The sequence below is a fragment of the Podarcis erhardii genome (genome assembly GCF_964252035.2).
Source record: "Podarcis erhardii genome assembly, chromosome: 1".
In the NCBI taxonomy this organism is placed as follows: Eukaryota; Metazoa; Chordata; class Lepidosauria; order Squamata; family Lacertidae; genus Podarcis; species Podarcis erhardii.
In genome coordinates, this window is record NC_138497.1 from 84,860,695 (window position 1) to 84,879,627 (window position 18,933).

Here is an 18,933-nt window from a genome sequence, read left to right on the forward strand (position 1 = left end):
GCCATATACAATATTAGATGCATAACTGAATAAAATATACAAGCAAACTTTTTTAAAAATAAAACACCTTGGTTCACAGCAATACTTCAACCAGAACAAAATTACTTCTCACATCTCAGAATAAAGCAGAATGATACTCTCCTGTCACTCCAAAGCCCAGCAGAATGAACCCATGGAATATAGATCCATGCAAACTCTGGGTTTGTTGGTGGCAATTTCATTGTAACAACCACTGCATGAGCCTTAAAAACAAAGCATCAGCACCTGGTGGGCTTATCCACACTTACCTTTTGCCCCGTGCTTTCCAGGCACAGGTCCTCACTTAAAAGCTCCATTTCCCCCATCCCCAGGACAGAGAAAGTATGTCTTTTTTTTTTTTTTAGAAGAAGAAGAGTTTGGATTTGATATCCCACTTTATCACTACTCTAAGGAGTCTCAAAGCGGCTAACAATCTTCTTTTCTCTTCCTCCCCCACAACAAACACTCTGTGAGGTGAGTAAGGCTGAGAGACTTCAGAGAAGTGTGACTAGCCCAAGGTCACCCAGCAGCTGCATGTGGAGGAGCGGGGAATCGAACCCAGTTCACCAGATTATGAGTCCACTGCTCTTAACCACTACACCACACTGGCTCTCAGAAAGCATGTCTTTTAACCAATGCTTTTTTTCTAGAAAAAGAGGTGCTGAAACTCACCGTGAATGTCTCCCTTATTCTCATATAATGCCAATGGTGCCCATCTGAGTGGTGCCAGAACAAAATTCTGAAGAGTTCCGGCTGAAAAAAGCCCTGTTCCTCTCTTCTGTTTTTCCTCAATATGGCAGCAAAAAACGTTTTTTAGATCCACTAGCTGGCTGTGAGCAGATCTATTTCTTGTAGTCGCTATAACCTCCTCCAGCAGAATGTGCTTGAGAAAGATTTTCTTTAATTAAGGCGGCACGGATTGTTGCTCTGGCTCTTAAAGGCATCCACTTTTCAAATGCTTTCTATGATGGGCATGGCAATTCAACAAGTCCCTCTTGAGCAAGGCTTGACGTTATACCTTGATGTGTCATCTGGAGACTCTGGGTACTCTCACACTAGTCATTTTCTCAAGAAGCAACTTCATTCACCTGGAAAAATTGAAATGAGATCACAGATAAAATGTTGCATTCCAATATCTCTCTGTTTTCCTCCCATCTTTTAAATTATTGGATAGTGCTCACCTTTATGACTTTCTGTTCCTTAGCGGCACCAGCCTCTTACAGGTCAACTGGCAAAGTGCTGTTGATTCACCTGGCATGGAAGAGTGAAGCACTTTGGGCAAAAGTACTTTGGGCCAAAGCACTTCTAGCAAACTTTAAACCAGACACTTGTATTTTGAGAGGAAAGGGATCTGAAGAATTCCCACTCAGAATGCGCTCCTGATCTGAGGGAGGGGAGACGGGCTGGACCAGTTTCCTACTGAAAATCCTTGCCTAAGTTCCTACTATTTGCCCCTGAAAATGCTTGTCACAGTAAATGTCTCCTTGAGGAGCAATTAGGGGGTTCAGCAGGAGACCAACATGGGGCCCTGATCTGGAGACATTCTAGTTTTGAGCCACATTGTTGCTGGAAGTGGCCAGTTTATACACACATTAAAAGTGTATTGATTGCACTGTGTAGTTTGGCTCTTAAAATAAGAGTTAGTTACAGTGTGAGTCTATACCTGTCTACTCAGAATTAAGACACATTGAGTCTAATGCAGGTTATTTACATGTAAGTGAGTACAGGATGGCAGCCTTTGTTAGTTACTGCTTTTTAATTGTTTTATTTGTAATTTTGATATTTCATGGAAACTGCTTATACGTTTTGTTACATTCAAGCAGTATTTAAATGTTGTTAAATAAAGAGCAGATCAGCAGTGGCAAGTGCCAAGCATCCCGAGGGTGCGCGCCAAGCACCGAGCGTCCTGGGGGCAGGGGCGGGGGGGCTGCGATGTCACCCCCAGGGATGGCAGCTTGGGTGGACCGCTCCCCCTGCCCCGCCTTCATCCGTCAGTGCAGATCAGGATGATTTTAACCAGCATTAGTTTCTTGTGCCTCTGCCATTATATATCTGCAGTGGGATCCCAACCCCCACATATTACTTTTTAACAACCAGCCTTTGCCTACTTACTGTCTTTCTTCTCGGCAAAGTAATGTGTACAAAAATGCATTTACTGGGGTGAAGTGTGCATAGAAATGCATATATACATGAAAATAACATGCAGGAATGTTTTATATCGCAGGAAATTGCTTTGCAAAATGGTTTGTGTTGGGCAAAATTGCATGCAAATGTGTATATTTAGTTTGCACTAAAATGCAAATGAATATTCATGAGGATTTTTTTAAAAAAAAATGCAAACTGATGTGAGAATGTGGAAAACTGAATAGGAAAAATGAGAAATTGAGAGAGACGAAGATTGACAGATTAACCCATAACTAATCCTCTAACAGTGAGCAGTGACTGATTACTTCTAGACATTTCTGAATTAGGCTTTCTGGACCCATTCCAAACAGATTTCCTGCCTGGTTTCGGGACTGAGACCGTTTGAACAATCTGTGTCTAGAAAGAAATAGGGGAGGTATGGGCTTGTTGATTCATCTGGGGTTACTTATGAAGAAAATGAAAATTGGAACTGGGTGTTGTCAGAATAAAAACAACACCACACACCAACCCCCGCATTCCCTCTCCAAGCAGTTTCACGTCAAGCAAGAAAGGGAGGTTACAAGTTGGAACACTGACAGAAAGAAAGGAGAACTCTCGTAAGACAGCTCTGTGAAATAGGAGTAGGACCAGTGAAAACCTCCCACCAGTGGAGTGCGGCCAGTGGACCAGGAGGACTAAGCTAATCCCCTAAACCAGTGGGGTGCCTTGAACGATGGTCAGGGGTGCCACGGGCAACACTGGCCTCTGTCCCTCTTTCCTTCCCTCCCTCCTCTGATGCCTTCTCACGTCTCTGCCTCCCAAAGGCTTGCACAGCTGTTTGTTGCAGCAGCCCTGGCTACAAGCTTCTCTGGCAAATGGTGCCTCTGGGGCTGGCCAGGGGGTGCTTCCCAGGGCCCTGTGGGGAAGTGTGAGGAGGCACCTACAAGTCTGGCTTTGGGAAGGAGGCAGAAGGGCTATAGCATCCTGTCAGAGCCCTGGAAGCTTGTGCCTGGCTTCGGGAGGGAGGCACAAAGATCATGCACATGATGTTGGCCCCCTTCCCAACAGCCATCGCAAGCTGGCGCCTCTGGCCCGAACTGTTCCCCTATGAAAAATTTCATTGCATGCCACTCTTGCCCACATAGATTATCCAGAAGCATCTGGTAATAAATGGGACCAAAAGCCACCGAGGTCACTGCAGAGATTCTCTATCTGTCCATCTATGTATCTATCTGCCAATAAACTACTTCCTGGAATACCTTCATTATTACTTCCTGGAGTATTTTTAAGTATTTTAATTTGCATAGTTTCTGCAGGTGACAGTGTTCAGCTTTACTTGTGCAAGGGCATGGGATTATGGCATTTCCCTTCCCACTCTTATTTCAAAGCTATTTTTGTCTTTGTATCAGAAAGGCACCTGACCAATTTGGTTGCCAATAAATATTGCTGCAAACATTTCATAGATCATGGTCTTTCCAAAGAGTGGCTCCTGTCCAGGTTTGTTAATTGTCTTATTTTACATGTTGTGAGCATCCTACCACCTTTTAAAATGTGGTTTGGGGTGTGTGTTATTGGGTTGTTGTTTTTATTTTAATTATGTATTTTGTGGTTTTATATTTTATATTTTGATTTTATTCTGTGAACCACCCTGAGACCTCCGGGTATAGGGTGGTATATAAATTCAATAAATAATAAATAATAATGGCAGAGAGCTCATAGTCCTGAAAATATTGCAATTTCACTGCTGAGAAAATGGGATACCTCCGCAGCAGAAGTGTTGCCTTCAGGAGAGATGTCTGGATCCCCTACAACCAATGACTGCCAGCTGGGTATTTGAAAGCAACATCTGGAAAGCCTCCTGCAGAGGAAAAGGGACTATAATACCCCATAGTATACCTAGAGCTCTGATGAAATCAGTCATGCTCAAGCCTTTGCTGCCATCATGTGGCTCTGTTTTATACAGTTTCCAGGGGGAAATCTGTGTTCGTCAGGTACACCAGTTGAAGCACTTTAAATGTGATCGTATTTATTGCTGCAGAGCCTTTATTTTGTTTATCTAAAAATATGTATGGACAACTTTTATGAGCAGAACTCTTCAAAGTGGCTTACATGATGTAACAGATCTGTAGAAAACACAACCTGAAGAAAGAGACAATTGGGACTTCCAGTGAGGCAAGATGGCCAACGCCACGTCTGCACAGAGCTCCTGAGGATGACCTGCACCAACAGCATTGGCTGGCTGGTCCCCACACTGCCAACACTGCTACCGCCGCAATTGGGGTGGAGAACCAGGGGTGCCCAACGCAACAACCAGGGAGGCTGTGTGGAGCTCCTAGCTCCCCTCCGGTGGCTTTGAGTGTGCTGGGACCGGGAGCACCCCACTGACAGCCCAGCAGAGCTCCGAGGCCTCTGGAACCAAACAGAAAACACAAAGCAAAAAGGATTCCTCCCCACACAGCCAAGCACCAGCTTGCTGCCACAGCCACTACCACTGCCAACACCAAGAGAGCAAGGTAGGAGGGTACCGGGAAACTACTGTCTAAAAGACTTCTACAAAAACAATAAACCCACACCAACACAAGAAATACAAGACAAATTAGGGACACCCAAATATCTTGGCTAACACACCATCAACTACACACCTTCCTAAACAATCCAGCAGTAAAATCAGCAGCCACTAGGCCCTTGACCACCTTCAAAAAACTTCTCCTGACAGCAGAGAGACACGGCAAAGGGATGGTATCCACAATTTACAAAGTACTGCTCCAAAATCCCACAACTCCCCATGACGCAATCAAACCACAGTTCAAGAAGGACACTGACAAACTGGAACGTGTCCAGAGGAGGGCAACCAAAATGGTCAAAGGCCTGGAAACGATGCCTTATGAGGAACGGCTAAGGGAGTTGGGCATGTTTAGCCTGGAGAAGAGGAGGTTAAGGGGTGATATGATAGCCATGTTCAAATATATAAAAGGATGTCACATAGAGGAGGGAGAAAGGTTGTTTTCTGCTGCTCCAGAGAAGCGGACACGGAGCAATGGTTCCAAACTACAAGAAACCTAAACATTAGGAAGAACTTCCTGACAGTAAGAGCTGTTCGACAGTGGAATTTGCTGCCAAGGAGTGTGGTGGAGTCTCCTTCTTTGGAGGTCTTTAAGCAGAGGCTTGACAACCATATGTCAGGAGTGCTCTGATGGTGTTTCCTGCTTGGCAGGGGGTTGGACTCGATGGCCCTTGTGGTCTCTTCCAACTCTATGATTCTATGACTCTATGATTCTATGATTCTATGATTCTATGATTCTATGATTCAAAGAACAATGGGAACACGACATAGGCTATGAAATCACGCCCACCCAAAGGACTAGAATGTGGTCTAAACCTCCCTTTAAGTCCATATTAGCCAAACTCACTCTGAAGTAAAACTCACTCTGAAGTAAACTGGTCACAAGCTGTTAAGAGCTATTTTATTTTATTTTATTTTATTTTATTTTATTTTATTTTATTTTATTTTATTTTATTTTATTTTATTTTATTTTATTTTATTTTATTTTATTTATTTTAGAAAGCACATACACTTCAATAACATATAAGAAAAAAGGAAGAAAAAAGGAAGGAAATACAACTGAATTAAAATTAAACATACATACAAAACAAATTTTAGTTGTTACATTCACAGTCCCTAAAAAGAATTATTAGTATTGGGAGTGGGGGTAGTAACATTATTTTGCTAAATTTTAAGTATTTTATTACATATAAAATATGAATATTTGAAAGATACAGAAACAAAAAATGACTAGCCCTTTCAGCATCATTTGGTTTAACTTATGGGCTTTAGATAACAAGATAACAAAAAGCACAAGGAATTTTATGACCACATGATGGCAGCAACATCCCAGAGAAAGAATCTCTTAAGGATCTTCAGCTCGGTTGGGAGCTATGAGTAAAACTTTTTAGGACTGTGTTGCCTCAATGTCTCCAGAGTGCGCAGCCATTCAACTGAAGGTTTCATTTGCCACTCTGAAGAGCAGCTTAGTATTCTCCCCATTCTGAAGCTGATGAGTAGAGATGAAATATTGGTCTTGCCGTTCAATAAGTGGTGGGTGGGCGGGACTCATAGTCTATCAGCTAAGTTACACTGAGCCAGTGTGAGTCACTGCACATTCTACCTTGGACTTTGTTTGTCCTGATTGTTTTGGGTGACTATAAAGGAACTGCTGGTATGAATCGATTGTATGCTTGGCAAGTTGCAACCAGGAGGTATTGTGTTGCTGTTTCAAAGGCTAGAGGCTGCAAGATTGTCCAGGTTCACCATTGTTCCCCTCGATCATATTCCTCTCCTACGAGCTGCATTCCTCTTCTGTCCCACTTAAGGCAAGGGAGGAGGGTGGACAAAAAAACTGGTGGAGGATCAAGGCAAGAGAAGCTCCATTGGCAGGATCTCCTGCTATCTCAAAGGGAAGTGCAACATCTCTCTGCCCCAGTATAGCAACCCTTCTTGATTCTGAATAATCTGTCCTCCCAGTGAATACATAACTGCATAAGAAAGATGGTTTCTGAACAGACCATCCATCCCTGACCATTGGCTATGCTGGAAAAGGTGTGGCGAACCTAATCAAAGGGGAGGGGGTTCAAATGTATATCAAGTGGATGTGCTGTGGTCACGAGCCTATTTTGCCCACCCCTTAGGAGTACCATGCTGTTACTTTAATTCCTCCCCCCCCCCCTTGCGTGCACACTTAACAGTCTGACACACAGCAACATAGCAAGTGAAGGTATATCTGCCATGGATATGAATGGAGGGAGCTTCCTCAGCTGCATTTCTGTGCACTTAAGCTGGTGTTCAAGGGTCAGTAAAAATGTCTCTCTTGTTGTTCTATTCTTCAAAGAATACCTATGATTGTAAGAATTGCAGCAAAGACAAAATTTCACCAGACACAACTATTTCCATGCACCTATAAAGCTATAGAACAGGGGTCCCCAAACTAAGGTCTGCGGGCTGGATAAGGCCCAAGGGACTCGTTTATCTGGCCCGCAGCGACCCCCGCCGCCCGCTGCTGCCGCCTGCTATTACCGGCACTGCGCTGCATGGCTGCCCACTCCCGGGTCGGAGGAGCACCAGAAATAGCTTGTGTGCATGCACAAGCATTATTTGTGCATGCGCAAGCATTATTTCCGGTGTGCCTCCAACCCGGAAGTGCACCGGAAATAGCGTGTGTGCACATGTATGGGCACGCGCTCCCCCACCCTCCAGCCCGCCGCATGATCAGCGCTGGAGACACCGACCTGAGGCGCAGTAAGTTTGCTGACCCCTGCTATAGAAGCCCACATTCAGCAACCCTTATTTCATCGGTGAATTAAGTAATTGTGTTCATAGACAGGTGTCAATTTACAAAGCTTTACCTTTGTAAAGCTTCTTATGGACGGAAAGTAGGATGCAATCTGACTGATAGCCTTTTCTTTTGTAGTCCTCCTTCCCTCTGAAACCCTGGTGATATTCTGTGCTACTCCCAGTCAGAAGAGCGCCACTAAAATCAACAGGCTCAAGGAACTGACGTGCATTGATTTCAGTGGCTCTACTCTGAATATGCACTTAGTGCATATTCTGAATATTCTGAATATGCACTTAGACTGGACCTAATGATCAGGGGTCCCTTTACCTTTACCTTTACCTTACTCTGAATATGACTTAGTTGGTGATCACCCATTGGCTGTGACTTTTAGACAGAGCATTATTTTATTCCATTTCTTCAAGGGAAGAGGTTGGAGGATCAGAACCTCTGTGCTTAGAGAGAAAGAAAACACTGCTTGAGAGCAATAAAGAGCACAGGAGGTGAATGGTTAATGGCCCATTAATTTGAACAAAGCAGTTCATTCATATTCAACTCAAAGTAGTAGTCAAGTGAGCAGGTATAAACCAGAAGCCAATCTTCTCTGGCCACAGTCTTCATCATACAGAGGAATGAGCTCTTTGAAAATGGACACACTACCATTTCCGTAGACTCCTTCATAGGTCTCGCCTGTGTATTTAACTGCTGCCCAGCCTGCCAACGTAAGTTCCCTCCTAGGGAAACAGAAAGCAACCAGATGCTCCCTCAAATTTATAGCAGATAAAAAGACTTATGTGGCCTCAAAGTGCTGGTGAAGATTTAAGTTTGAATATTCAATTAACTCTGTGCAGGTGGCACATGTGTCTGTATATAAATTTGCACATGCACTGTTTGCTGTGTTTCTGCATCCATAACGGAGTATGCATACATTTTTACACTGGCATCAGAACAAGGATCAAATGTGATGGTGCACAACTACACAAAGTGTGTGCTTTTATCTAGATCACTTCTGCTCCTCTGTGGATTTTGTTGAGTATACCATTGTGTGCTACACCTGTGCACATGTGTAGTCCTGAATGTATGTAAGATATGGGCATGAACAGGATTTAACAGTGTTTAATCGATACATGGGTGATGCCCCCATCTTCCTTGCTTTGTGAACTGTTTGAAAAGCACTTTGCCGATATGTGAATTTCCCTATCTTCCATTCTATTCGTCATCACCCTGAGGGTGGATGCTTCTGGGAAAATGTCCCTGTTTACAATCTCCACCCTCTGCCAACCAATCCTTTCACATTCCAGCCACACCTGCTGTTCCACATTCACCCTTGGCCACTCTCTCCCACTGACCTTGTGCTGTGAGCCTTGATATTTAAATCTACAGCAAAGAAAAGAGTCAACCTGCAGATCTCGGCGTGGAAGAGCCCTGTTATACAACTGACGGAGAAAAGAAGTTATCTCATCTGCCGTTTCCTTGGATCATTGCAAAAGATATCCCTTTGTAGAGCCCTGGGGGCTGGTAGAGATGCAAAGAGGCTTAGAGACTCCAGACCAGTTAGGTGCCAACCGGGAGACTCCAGGAATCCCTGAGATCAAAGTCGTTGTCGTAGGAGATGGAGGCTGCGGAAAGACATCGCTGCTCATGGTCTTTGCAAAAGGAGACTTCCCCAAGGTAAGCCCTGTCTATCCACAGAATTGCTACCACCAATAATATGCTTGTGATTTGCCATACTATATCCTGTCCAAGGCAAACTGACCATGCATTCTGTCCAACCTTCAAAGTGGGTTTGGGTTGTTGCTGTTTTTACTGCCCTGAGGTTATCGTTCTGTGAACCTCTAAGATAGGGGTGGTGGGAAAACCTTTTTCAACTCAAGGGTTACATTCCATTCTAGGTAAGGTAAAGGTCCCCTGGATGGTTAAGTTCAGTCAAAGGTGACTATGGAGTTGTGGCACTCATCTTACTTTCAGGTCAAGGGAGCCAGCGTTGGTCCACAGACAGTTTTCCAGGTCATGTGGCCAGCATGACTAAACCACTTCTGGCGGAACGGGACAGTGACAGAAACCAAAGCACATGGAAATACCATTTACCTTCCCGCCATAGCGGTACCTATTTATCTGCTTGCACTGGTGTGCTTTCAAACTGCTAGGGTGGCAGGAGCCAGGACAGAGCAACGGGAGCTCACCCCATCACAGGGATTCAAACCACAAGCCCAAGAGGCTCAGTGGTTTAGACTACAGCACCACCCGCGTCCCTTTACCATTCTAGGTAACCTTCCAGGGGCCACATTTATGAGTGGGTATCAGGGTCAGGTCAGCAATGACTCACAAGATGTCAGTGAAGCCTTTATTAAAAGAAAAATAGCTCAGCCCTAGTGAGCACAGCTACCCTTCCCAGTAGGTCTTGCCCCAGTGAGGCAGTTGCAAGGACCAGTGGCGTAGCGTGGGTTGTCAGCACCCGGGGCAAGGCAAGTGATTTGCGCCCCCTAACCTGTGGATTTGCGCCCCCTAACCCGTGGATTTGCCCTAACCCCAGAAGTTGCGCCCGGTGCGGCCGGCCCCCCCTGCAGCCCCCACGCTACGCCACTGGCAAGGACTAAAGGTCCCTGCCTTCATACCACTCTTTAAGGCTCCTCCTCCCAAGGTTCGTTCCCAAGCTCTTTAAAGCTTATTTGTCTTGTCTCTCATTGCTCCACCCTCTTCATGCCTCTGTGGGTTCCGGAGGTCCGGGGCGGAGGGGAGTTTGTCACAACAGGAGGGGGAGACCCCCTGGCCTCTTCAGAAGCCTGCCTCCACTCTGCCTCTTGTCCCCCCTCCTCTCCTGCCTCCACTTCTGCCTCTAGACTGCTCTCTGCCACAGCCTCTTCCTGCTCACTAAAGCCTGTTACCACTTCAACTTCCGGCACCTCCTCCTTCCAGTCTGCTCCCTCTTCTCCCTCTGACCACTAATCATCATCCCAACACCAATTCCCTGGCTCTGAGCCTTCGTCCTTTGGGAATTCCCTTGGGGGTTCCCCAGCTGGAGCCTCCCACCACTCTGTGTCCAACCAGTCCATGACACCACATGACAGAAATGGGCAGGGCCAGAGGCAATTGTGGGTGGAGCAATTAATGTAAATACTAGCTTTGTGCAGGAGGCTACACTCACCCATCTCTTTCTGTCAACTACCCAGGCAAGGAAAAGGCATCATCAGGGCTTAAGGACACATTCCAGTCTGGCAAAACTACCCAAGGAAAGTGGGACTGGTGACAGGGTGGGGTCTGGGGAAAGGGCATTTATTAATTAAATTTATTAGCTTTATACATTTATATATGGCCTGGGAAGAGTCCTAAGGGGCAGATAGAGAGGCTGGGGGTGTCAACTTTGGTCTCAGGCCTGAGTTTCCCCAACCCTGATCTAACATGGTAAATTCTACCAACAAAAACAAGGCAAGCAAATTTCTCTCACCATCTCCTTGGAGTCGTGGGTAATGGGACCCTTGGTACTTCTCTGGAACAAGTTCAGTAGGGAAAACTCAAGCTGTGACTAAGAGTACTACTGGTCAGTGTCACCAAACTTGCTTTCACAAAAAAACCCCTTTATTTAGTTGCCAATACTGTTGCTATACAAAAGAAGAATTTGTCCGGTGTGCATTCTCCAGTAGTGCCCACTAGGGGTGGTTGAGCGGGAGGCAGGAGCCAGAATCAAGGACAGGAGACCTGACTGATTCTAGTTCTGCCCCCATCCTCCTCTTTGCTGAGTTGCACCTGAGCAACCCTGAGGCTAAGGAGGAGAAATCTGATAACCAGGTCCACCCCGATGGTTGTTTGTAAGCACAGGTGGGAGGCAGGTGGGAACTGACTGAGAGGAGACTGAGGGTGATGGGTCACTGCCACATTCTTCCTAATGGAGCAGTCACCTCTGGTGTTCTCAAAAGGTAGCAAACATAGTACCACCTGGCAGCAAACACAGTACATGGATCGGTAGCAGATGATGGGGTGGGATGGCTGCGCTCACCTGACCACCAGACTTTTCATGCTGCTTACTGGGAAGTAGAAAGAGAGGAGTGAAGCCAGTGTGGTGCAAACACAGAAGCAGAGACAATCTTGTGTGCCTGCTGGCGCATTTGCACTGCACCAATCTAACCTCTGCACCTCCCAATGAGCAGCAACAATGTGGCTGGCCAGAAGTCAGGTGAGTGGCAGTGCCCCACCAGGCCATCTGCTCCTGACATTGAGCAAAGGCTCATTTGAGCAAAATGTTGAGGAAAAGGATGCACAATAGCATCTTGAAGAAAAAATGTTGGAATGGAGATAGAATACAAAACGGTCCTTTCTCACAGACAAGGCAAAAACATCTCTTTCTCACCTTCCTCTTCTTCTAGGTTTACATCCCAACAGTATTTGAGAAATATTCAGCCCCCTTCCACATCAACGACAAGCAAGTGAATATCAGTCTCTGGGATACAGCAGGTGTGTGCGTCAGGGTAGCTGAAGGGGAGGATTACGGACAGTCACATTGGAAGGTGTCATATTATCGGGTCATATTATGCTGAGAATGGGTATGCTGTCAAGTCATAGAGGCATCATCAACCAGAAGAAAGCTAGGTGTGACACAGATTTCTGCATATTCATTGTGGCCACTGAGATCTGTCGGCTGGAAAGTAGGGTTGCACTTTCATAAGGAAAAACTGATTTTGCTATGCCAACTATACAGTGGTACCTCAGGTTACATACACCTCAGGTTACATACGCTTCAGGTTACAGACTCCGCTAACCCAGAAATAGTGCTTCAGGTTAAGAACTTTGCTTCAGGATGAGAACAGAAATCGGGCTCCGGCGGCACGACGGTGGCAGCAGGCCCCATTAACTAAAGTGGTACTTCAGGTTAAGAACAGTTTCAGGTTAAGTACAGACCTCCGGAACGAATTAAGTACTTAACCCGAGGTACCACTGTACAATTATATCAAAATGTGCTTTCCCTTTTGCAATAGTACATTTCTTACCATGGGCTAGATGGGGGACAGGGGTGGGCAGGGCTTAGGGCATAAGCCCTGACCCCGACTTAGGAGCATACCAAGGTGCCAAGCGAGCTCTGTAAAGCACTTGTGTCGACAGCCCAAGCCATTTGGATGTTCCAGTGATTGGCCAGGGCTTTAATAGGAGCGCCAGTCATAGCAGCCAGAAAATCCCTGCTTTCAGTGTATTTGCATTCTTTTAAATGATCATACGCTACATTTTCTGTGTTGCTGATGAGACTCCTTTTGGTTGTGTGAAGCGATACATACATCAAACAAACTAAACCTAAATTAAACTTGAGTGGGGTGTTACAGATGCTACAAGCTCCCTGATAGAGATTTTTGTTCAAAGAGGCAGTATCAATAGATTGTTAAAATGCTTGGGTGGAACCCCCTTCCCCAAAATGTCACACAGGTAGTAAGTATTACTCACTTAGGTGGAAACTGCATTGGGAAAATAAGGATGAAAACTCTGGTTAAAGAATACAGTATGTGGAATATTTCTTCAAAAGAAATTCTCTATTTTTTAATGTGGAGTAGAAAACAGAACAGAAGTTGAACTTAAACCTGTAAATAAAACATATCTTAATATTTGGAGGGCTTATTTACTTACTTACTTACTTACTTACCACCAAAAGTCCATATTTTCATGGTACAACCTCCTGGAAACCTTACTGAGCATTTTCCTGATTTGTTGCAGGGAGGTTAGATGACCTTGGCTATTTAAGGAGCCTTCGACCCTCCATTGATGCCAACCAGTTCTGATTCCTTTGTAGGGAGGTTAAATAACATTGCATCAAAGCAGATGTCACCACCTCACCCACCCCCACTTTCCAGTGCATTTTCTGATCACTTTTCTTCTTGCAAAAATGTCAATCTTTTGGAGAAGTTGGTTTCTTGAGCAAGAGCTCCCAATCAGCTGTAACAGCACAACCTGAATGTGCCAATACTGTATATGACTGGATCCTGGTTTGTGACTAAAATGTTTCCTTCCAGTAGGTGGCAGCCCAACCAAATTTGCACACACAATACCTCTCCTGTTAATTGAAAGCGCGCGCGCACACACACACGCACACACACACACACACACACACACACACACACACACACACACACCCGCAAAGAATTCTAGGTATTGTAGTTGGTTTAGAGCTGCTGGAAATTGTAGTTCTGCGAGGGGTAAACTACAGCGGCTGAAACTTTTTGAAAGAAAGAATGTGCTTCGGCTGTGCTTTCAAAGTATAGTGCGTACACAGCCCCAATATGAGGAAGAGAACTTTCCTGTGAATACTGTAAATCTGTTCTGTTAGAAGTCGTATTTTAAAACTTCTGAATTCCCAGAGTTGCCAAGCAGGGTCCTGATAGTGCTTAAGTGGGTTATCTGAGACAGGTTTCTGAGGGAAGACAAAAGGGAAAGCCTCCCTCACTCCACTCCCTGCCCTCAGGCACATGTTCTTATTATGAAGGTATCTTTTAAGTGATAAGGATGATAAGATTAACAAGTTAGAATGCAATGCAGCAATATTCCCCTAAGGAAATGCAAGTGGTGGCATTTTTTGGCTTGCTTAAATATAAATTAATCAGATGTTAATGGCTCAAACATTCCATTTAAAATTTCATTTTCAGTAGGAACCTGTCTCCATGCTAACCATGCAATCTTGCAGTAGAAAGGCTGAATTGAAATCCTCTGATTAAAAAAGGTCTAACCTGATGGACTTGTAGAAGCCAGTTGGCCCTTAACCTGTTAGACTCGGGTCCAACCATCTGTTGTTGATACAACACCACACTTTGACTAGTGTGATCGGCAGAGTATGCGCAGCTCCAGCAGATTCTTCCAGCGCAACATTCAGAGTCTTCCTGCTTTCCAGTAGACGGCCATGTCCAGAGTTCCCGGTTAAGACAACTCCTTTCTCACTCAGTTCAGTTCAAAGTACAGTGGTACCTCAGGTTAAGTACTTAATTCCTTCCAGAGGTCTGTACTTAACCTGAAACTGTTCTTAACCTGAAGCACCACTTTAGCTAATGGGGCCTCCTGCTGCCGCCGCGCCGCCGGAGCCCGATTTCTGTTCTCATCCTGAAGCAAAGTTCTTAACCTGAAGCACTATTTCTGGGTTAGCGGAGTCTATAACCTGAAGCGTATGTAACCTGAGGTGTATGTAACCTGAGGTACCACTGTATAAAGCATTTATTGTCTCATGGCACAAGACAAGCATAAACATGCTAGCTACGTTAACTGATGCTGGTACATCATGAACTAATCTACTATAAAATACAATTATTCTGGTCTTAGAAATAAGCATTTCAAAGATACAAATTGACAGAGAGATCCACTAGCACTTTGCCATGCTAGCTCACCATGCTATAGCATGTAACCTTCAGTTTCACGACATTGATGCTTTGCACTGAGCAGTGAACACCTCACACTAGCAAAAGCAGTCTTGGCTTTATACCACCAACACCACCCCACTGCACATTCACACAATCCTTAGAGAAAGGGACGGTGGGTGAGTTGTGCTTTAGGCATTTATCCTAGGACTGTTTCTAACCACCTGGCTCCTTCCCGAAGCAGAACCCAGTCATAGAGGATGTGCAGTTCAGAACACGGCCCAAGCATTTAGTGCAATTTCACCCATTCCCCCCCCCAAAAAAAAAATTACACCAACATAGTTGTTAATATTTTGGACAGTGAAATGCAACATGAAAGGGGGATATTTATTAAAAAGCATTTGTCCTCGGCAAGGAGCATTTGCATATTGCGCTACAGAGGTGAAAGCAATGCGTACAACTTTGTCTCCACTCCACCTAGGGCAGGACGATTACGACAGGCTCCGCCCCCTCTCCTATAATGGGGCTCATGCTGTTATCATGTGCTATGATGTCACCAGCCCTGCCAGCTTCAACAACATTCTCACAAAGGTAAAAAAAAAGGCTATGCAGTAACTAAGTCAAGGCTATCTATGAACTCGGTAAGAATAGCTGCCTCTGGAGTCTATGGAATAGGTGATATAAGAATAATGTGATATGATAGATAGATAGATGTAGATATAATCTGCAGATTTGCACCCAACATTGCTCAGGAATTTTAAGATACCAAAAAAATCAGTGTCGTCTTGAAAACTCCAGTCCACCATCTTGATTCAAAATGGCGTCCAGTTGTACCCTAGCATCGATTAAGCACACAAATTTCCTGTGTGTGTGTGGTATAATCAAATTGGTATGCCAAGTTGGCATGCACACACACAAACATTACCAGAGAAGGTCACTACAGCATTCCTGAAGCATTGAAAGAGGGGAAGTAGTAAATAGGAAAGGCATCATTTAGCAGATGTGGGTGCCTTATTTAAGGAAACAATTCATTTTCGTTAATATAGTGAACAAACTAAACATTTTAAGTTGTGGTTCTTCAGAAAAACCTCTATTAATTTCTCTGCTCATTTATATATCAGGATCCAGCCCCTCACCACCATGTTACTTACTTACTTACTCTCTCTCTCTCTCTCTCTCTCTCTGTGTGTGCATGTGTGTGTGTGTGTGTGTCCCCTTTTAGTGGTACCCTGAAGTGAACCATTTCTGCAGAGGGATTCCACTCCTGCTTGTTGGATGCAAGACAGACCTAAGAAAGGACAAGGTTCTGCTAAGGAGGTTGCATCAGGACCATCTAGAGCCCATCACATATCAGAAGGTAATACAATCAGCAGATAGCTCTTCTGCACCAGCCTCACACGGGCAAGAGTCAGCACCGATGGACTTCCACACTAAACAATATGAATCCCACAGACATGTCTCTGGGACACAGCAGACATGTTGTTGTTTTTACTTCTGCCCACATGGTCATTCTTGCCAGAGCCCCATCCTTGCCAGGTGCTGGTAATGAGGAGTTGCAATCAAATATTAGTTAAAGTATGTGTTTGCAATGCAAAGGAATTTCTTCCTAATAGAAGTTTATTGAGCAGGAGCAGCCCCACCACTGAGATGGTCAAATCCAGGCACCAGCTTTTGTCTTGTCACAAAAGGGCAGAAAATTTCTTACTCTGGGATTCAGTGCAGATTTTCTGTTTCAGGAAGTAAAATGTCATGGACCACCCCTTATTTTCCTTTTGGTAGGGTCTTCACTCTCCTCCCTTTCCCTAACAAGATCTATGACGTACAATTCAAAGTGTTGATGCTGACCTTTAAAGCCCTAAATGGCCTCGGCCCAGTATACCTGAAGGAGCATCTCTATCCGCATTGTTCAGCCCAGACACTGAGGTCCAGCTCTGAGGGTCTTCTGGCAGTTCCTTCACTGCGAGAAGTGAAGCTACAGGGAACCAGGCAGAGGGACTTCTGGGTAGTGACACCTGCCCCGTGGAACGCTCTCCCATCAGATGTCAAGGGGGAAAGCAACTATCTGACTTTTAGAAGACATCTGAAGGCAGCCCTATTTAGGGAAGTTTTTAATGTTTGATGTTTTATCATAGTAGTAGTAGTAATAATAATAACCATCATCATCATCATCTGTTGGGAGCCACCCAGAGTGGCTGGGGTATAAATATAAATTTATGATGCTGATGCTGATGACATTCTCTTATTCTCCTCTTCCCCCCTCCACACACACCTTTATAGGGAGAGACTTTGGCCCGGAATCTCCATGCAGTTGCCTACCTTGAGTGCTCAGCTCGTTTCCATGAGAACATCATCGACATATTCACAGAGGCTTCCAGAGCAGCCTTGAGTACCATGAAGAAGAAGAAACGCAGGCGCAAACCCAAAAGGACTTGCCTGCTTTCCTGATAGCCAGAGTAGATCAACATGTCAGCAGATGGATGGAACCAACAGTGGAGGCTTGGTGGGGTGTTTGGCAACTGCCCAGCACCCCACACTTTAGGGAGCCCCTAAGTCTTGTACAAAATCCTGCTTGCCTCCTTTATGGTCAGTCATTCTCAGCAGGATTTCAGTTGAACATAAACTTGGGAGAGGCTGCAATTACAGTGGATTGATTGAGGACTTTGCTTCCAAGGAGGCTCAAAACAGCTCATTTCATTAAACAGGGTACTAGAGAATCTACTTTTAAGTGATCAATCATTATACCATTATTTATCAGTGATCTGACTACCATATGTTCCTCCTTATATAATACCATGATATTATATAATAAGCTTTTAGATTTTTTTAGATTTTTAGGGTTTCCTCGACATAGCAATTTGTTTCTTTTTGTTTATGACTTGCATCTGTGTATTTACAGTGTAGTATTAGATAATGTATTCTTGCACACAGTCTCCCTCCATTTTGATTCAGGCATACCTCACTCAGGGGCCCTCTTCCAGAAAACACAAATCCTGACTTCTGACACCAGTGTTGCACACCACCCCAATCTCTGAGCTGTGCAAAATTCCAGGGGTTCCAGGTGCTTTGTCCAGGGTCCATGTTTCATTTTGGGAACAAGGCACATAAGAGACTGTGGTGTCTTTATGATATATAGTATATTTATACATATATACAAACTGAGCCTACGATGGAGGGGTTCACAGCATTAACACTCCAAGAGGGTCTTGCTTCTCCTATAGGTGCAGCCTTGGATCCAAGCAGACATCAGACATAATGCCCTGCCTGCTACTTCACTTCTCCTGGTCACATAACTCCCAACACTGCTACTCCCAAGCTTTGGCTTTATCTGTTGGGGGAAAGGTCCCACTCATTTCCCATCTCACACCAAGCACCTTTTGATCCTTTGTCGTATTAATGGCTCATCCACCATGCTACCACCTCAACACAGGAGAATAGCCTGGCTTAATTAGCTTTGGACACTTGCTAATTCTAGGGGAATTAGAAGTATCTCGTACACAACTTCATACGTGTCTGGCATCTAGTTTTAACACCCTAGCTTTAATTAAATTCTAACAGCTACTAGACCCAGCAAATTAGAGATGTCTAGCACCCACAAACTCATAATATTCTCCACTCCAGTTGTATTAAAAATTGACCACAATGAATGTATTACGATACAATTGTATTTCCATTGCAGTTTCATGTAAAGAATCAAGTGAAATTTTATGCCTGACTTGCTTTCATTCCTTTAAGGGGCCCCAAATGACCTTCTTGCCCAGGGCCCCCCAAACCTTAGGGGCACCAGAATGTACCAGCTTAAAATCAAGCCTCCAAGATCTAGTGACTCGATATCTGCTTGCTTTTAGCAGCTGGCTTAAGTGGAGAAGATTAGTAGATGGTCTTAGCTTCTGGATCTAAATGTCATGAGAATCAGGTAAAGACCTCCCTCCACATATTCCATTTGTGTTTATACCAGGCCTAAAATATGTAAACCCCACCAGCCAAATGCAGCCTACCAGCCACTCAATAAGCCTCCTGTTTTTGCTGTCTGCCTAAGATTGCAAATGGAGGAGTTGTCAAGTGCCTGGCATGCCACAGGTAGCAAGCAGGCTGCAACCAGCTTCTTTAGGACAGGTTTACACCAAACCTTAAAAGAAGAAGAAGAG

General features: G+C 44.7%; 1 protein-coding gene across 1 annotated transcript; it reads left to right on the forward strand.

Annotated features, from left to right (window-relative positions):
• Positions 1 to 8,780: 8,780 nt before the first annotated feature.
• Positions 8,781 to 17,502, forward strand: RHOD (ras homolog family member D). Its single transcript, XM_081878363.1, has 5 exons — positions 8,781 to 9,140; positions 11,831 to 11,918; positions 15,270 to 15,379; positions 16,011 to 16,145; positions 17,066 to 17,502. The coding sequence occupies exons 1-5, from the start codon at positions 8,994 to 8,996 to the stop codon at positions 17,231 to 17,233; spliced, it is 648 nt and encodes a 215-aa protein (XP_081734489.1). The 5' UTR covers positions 8,781 to 8,993; the 3' UTR covers positions 17,234 to 17,502.
• The last annotated feature ends 1,431 nt before the right edge of the window (positions 17,503 to 18,933 follow it).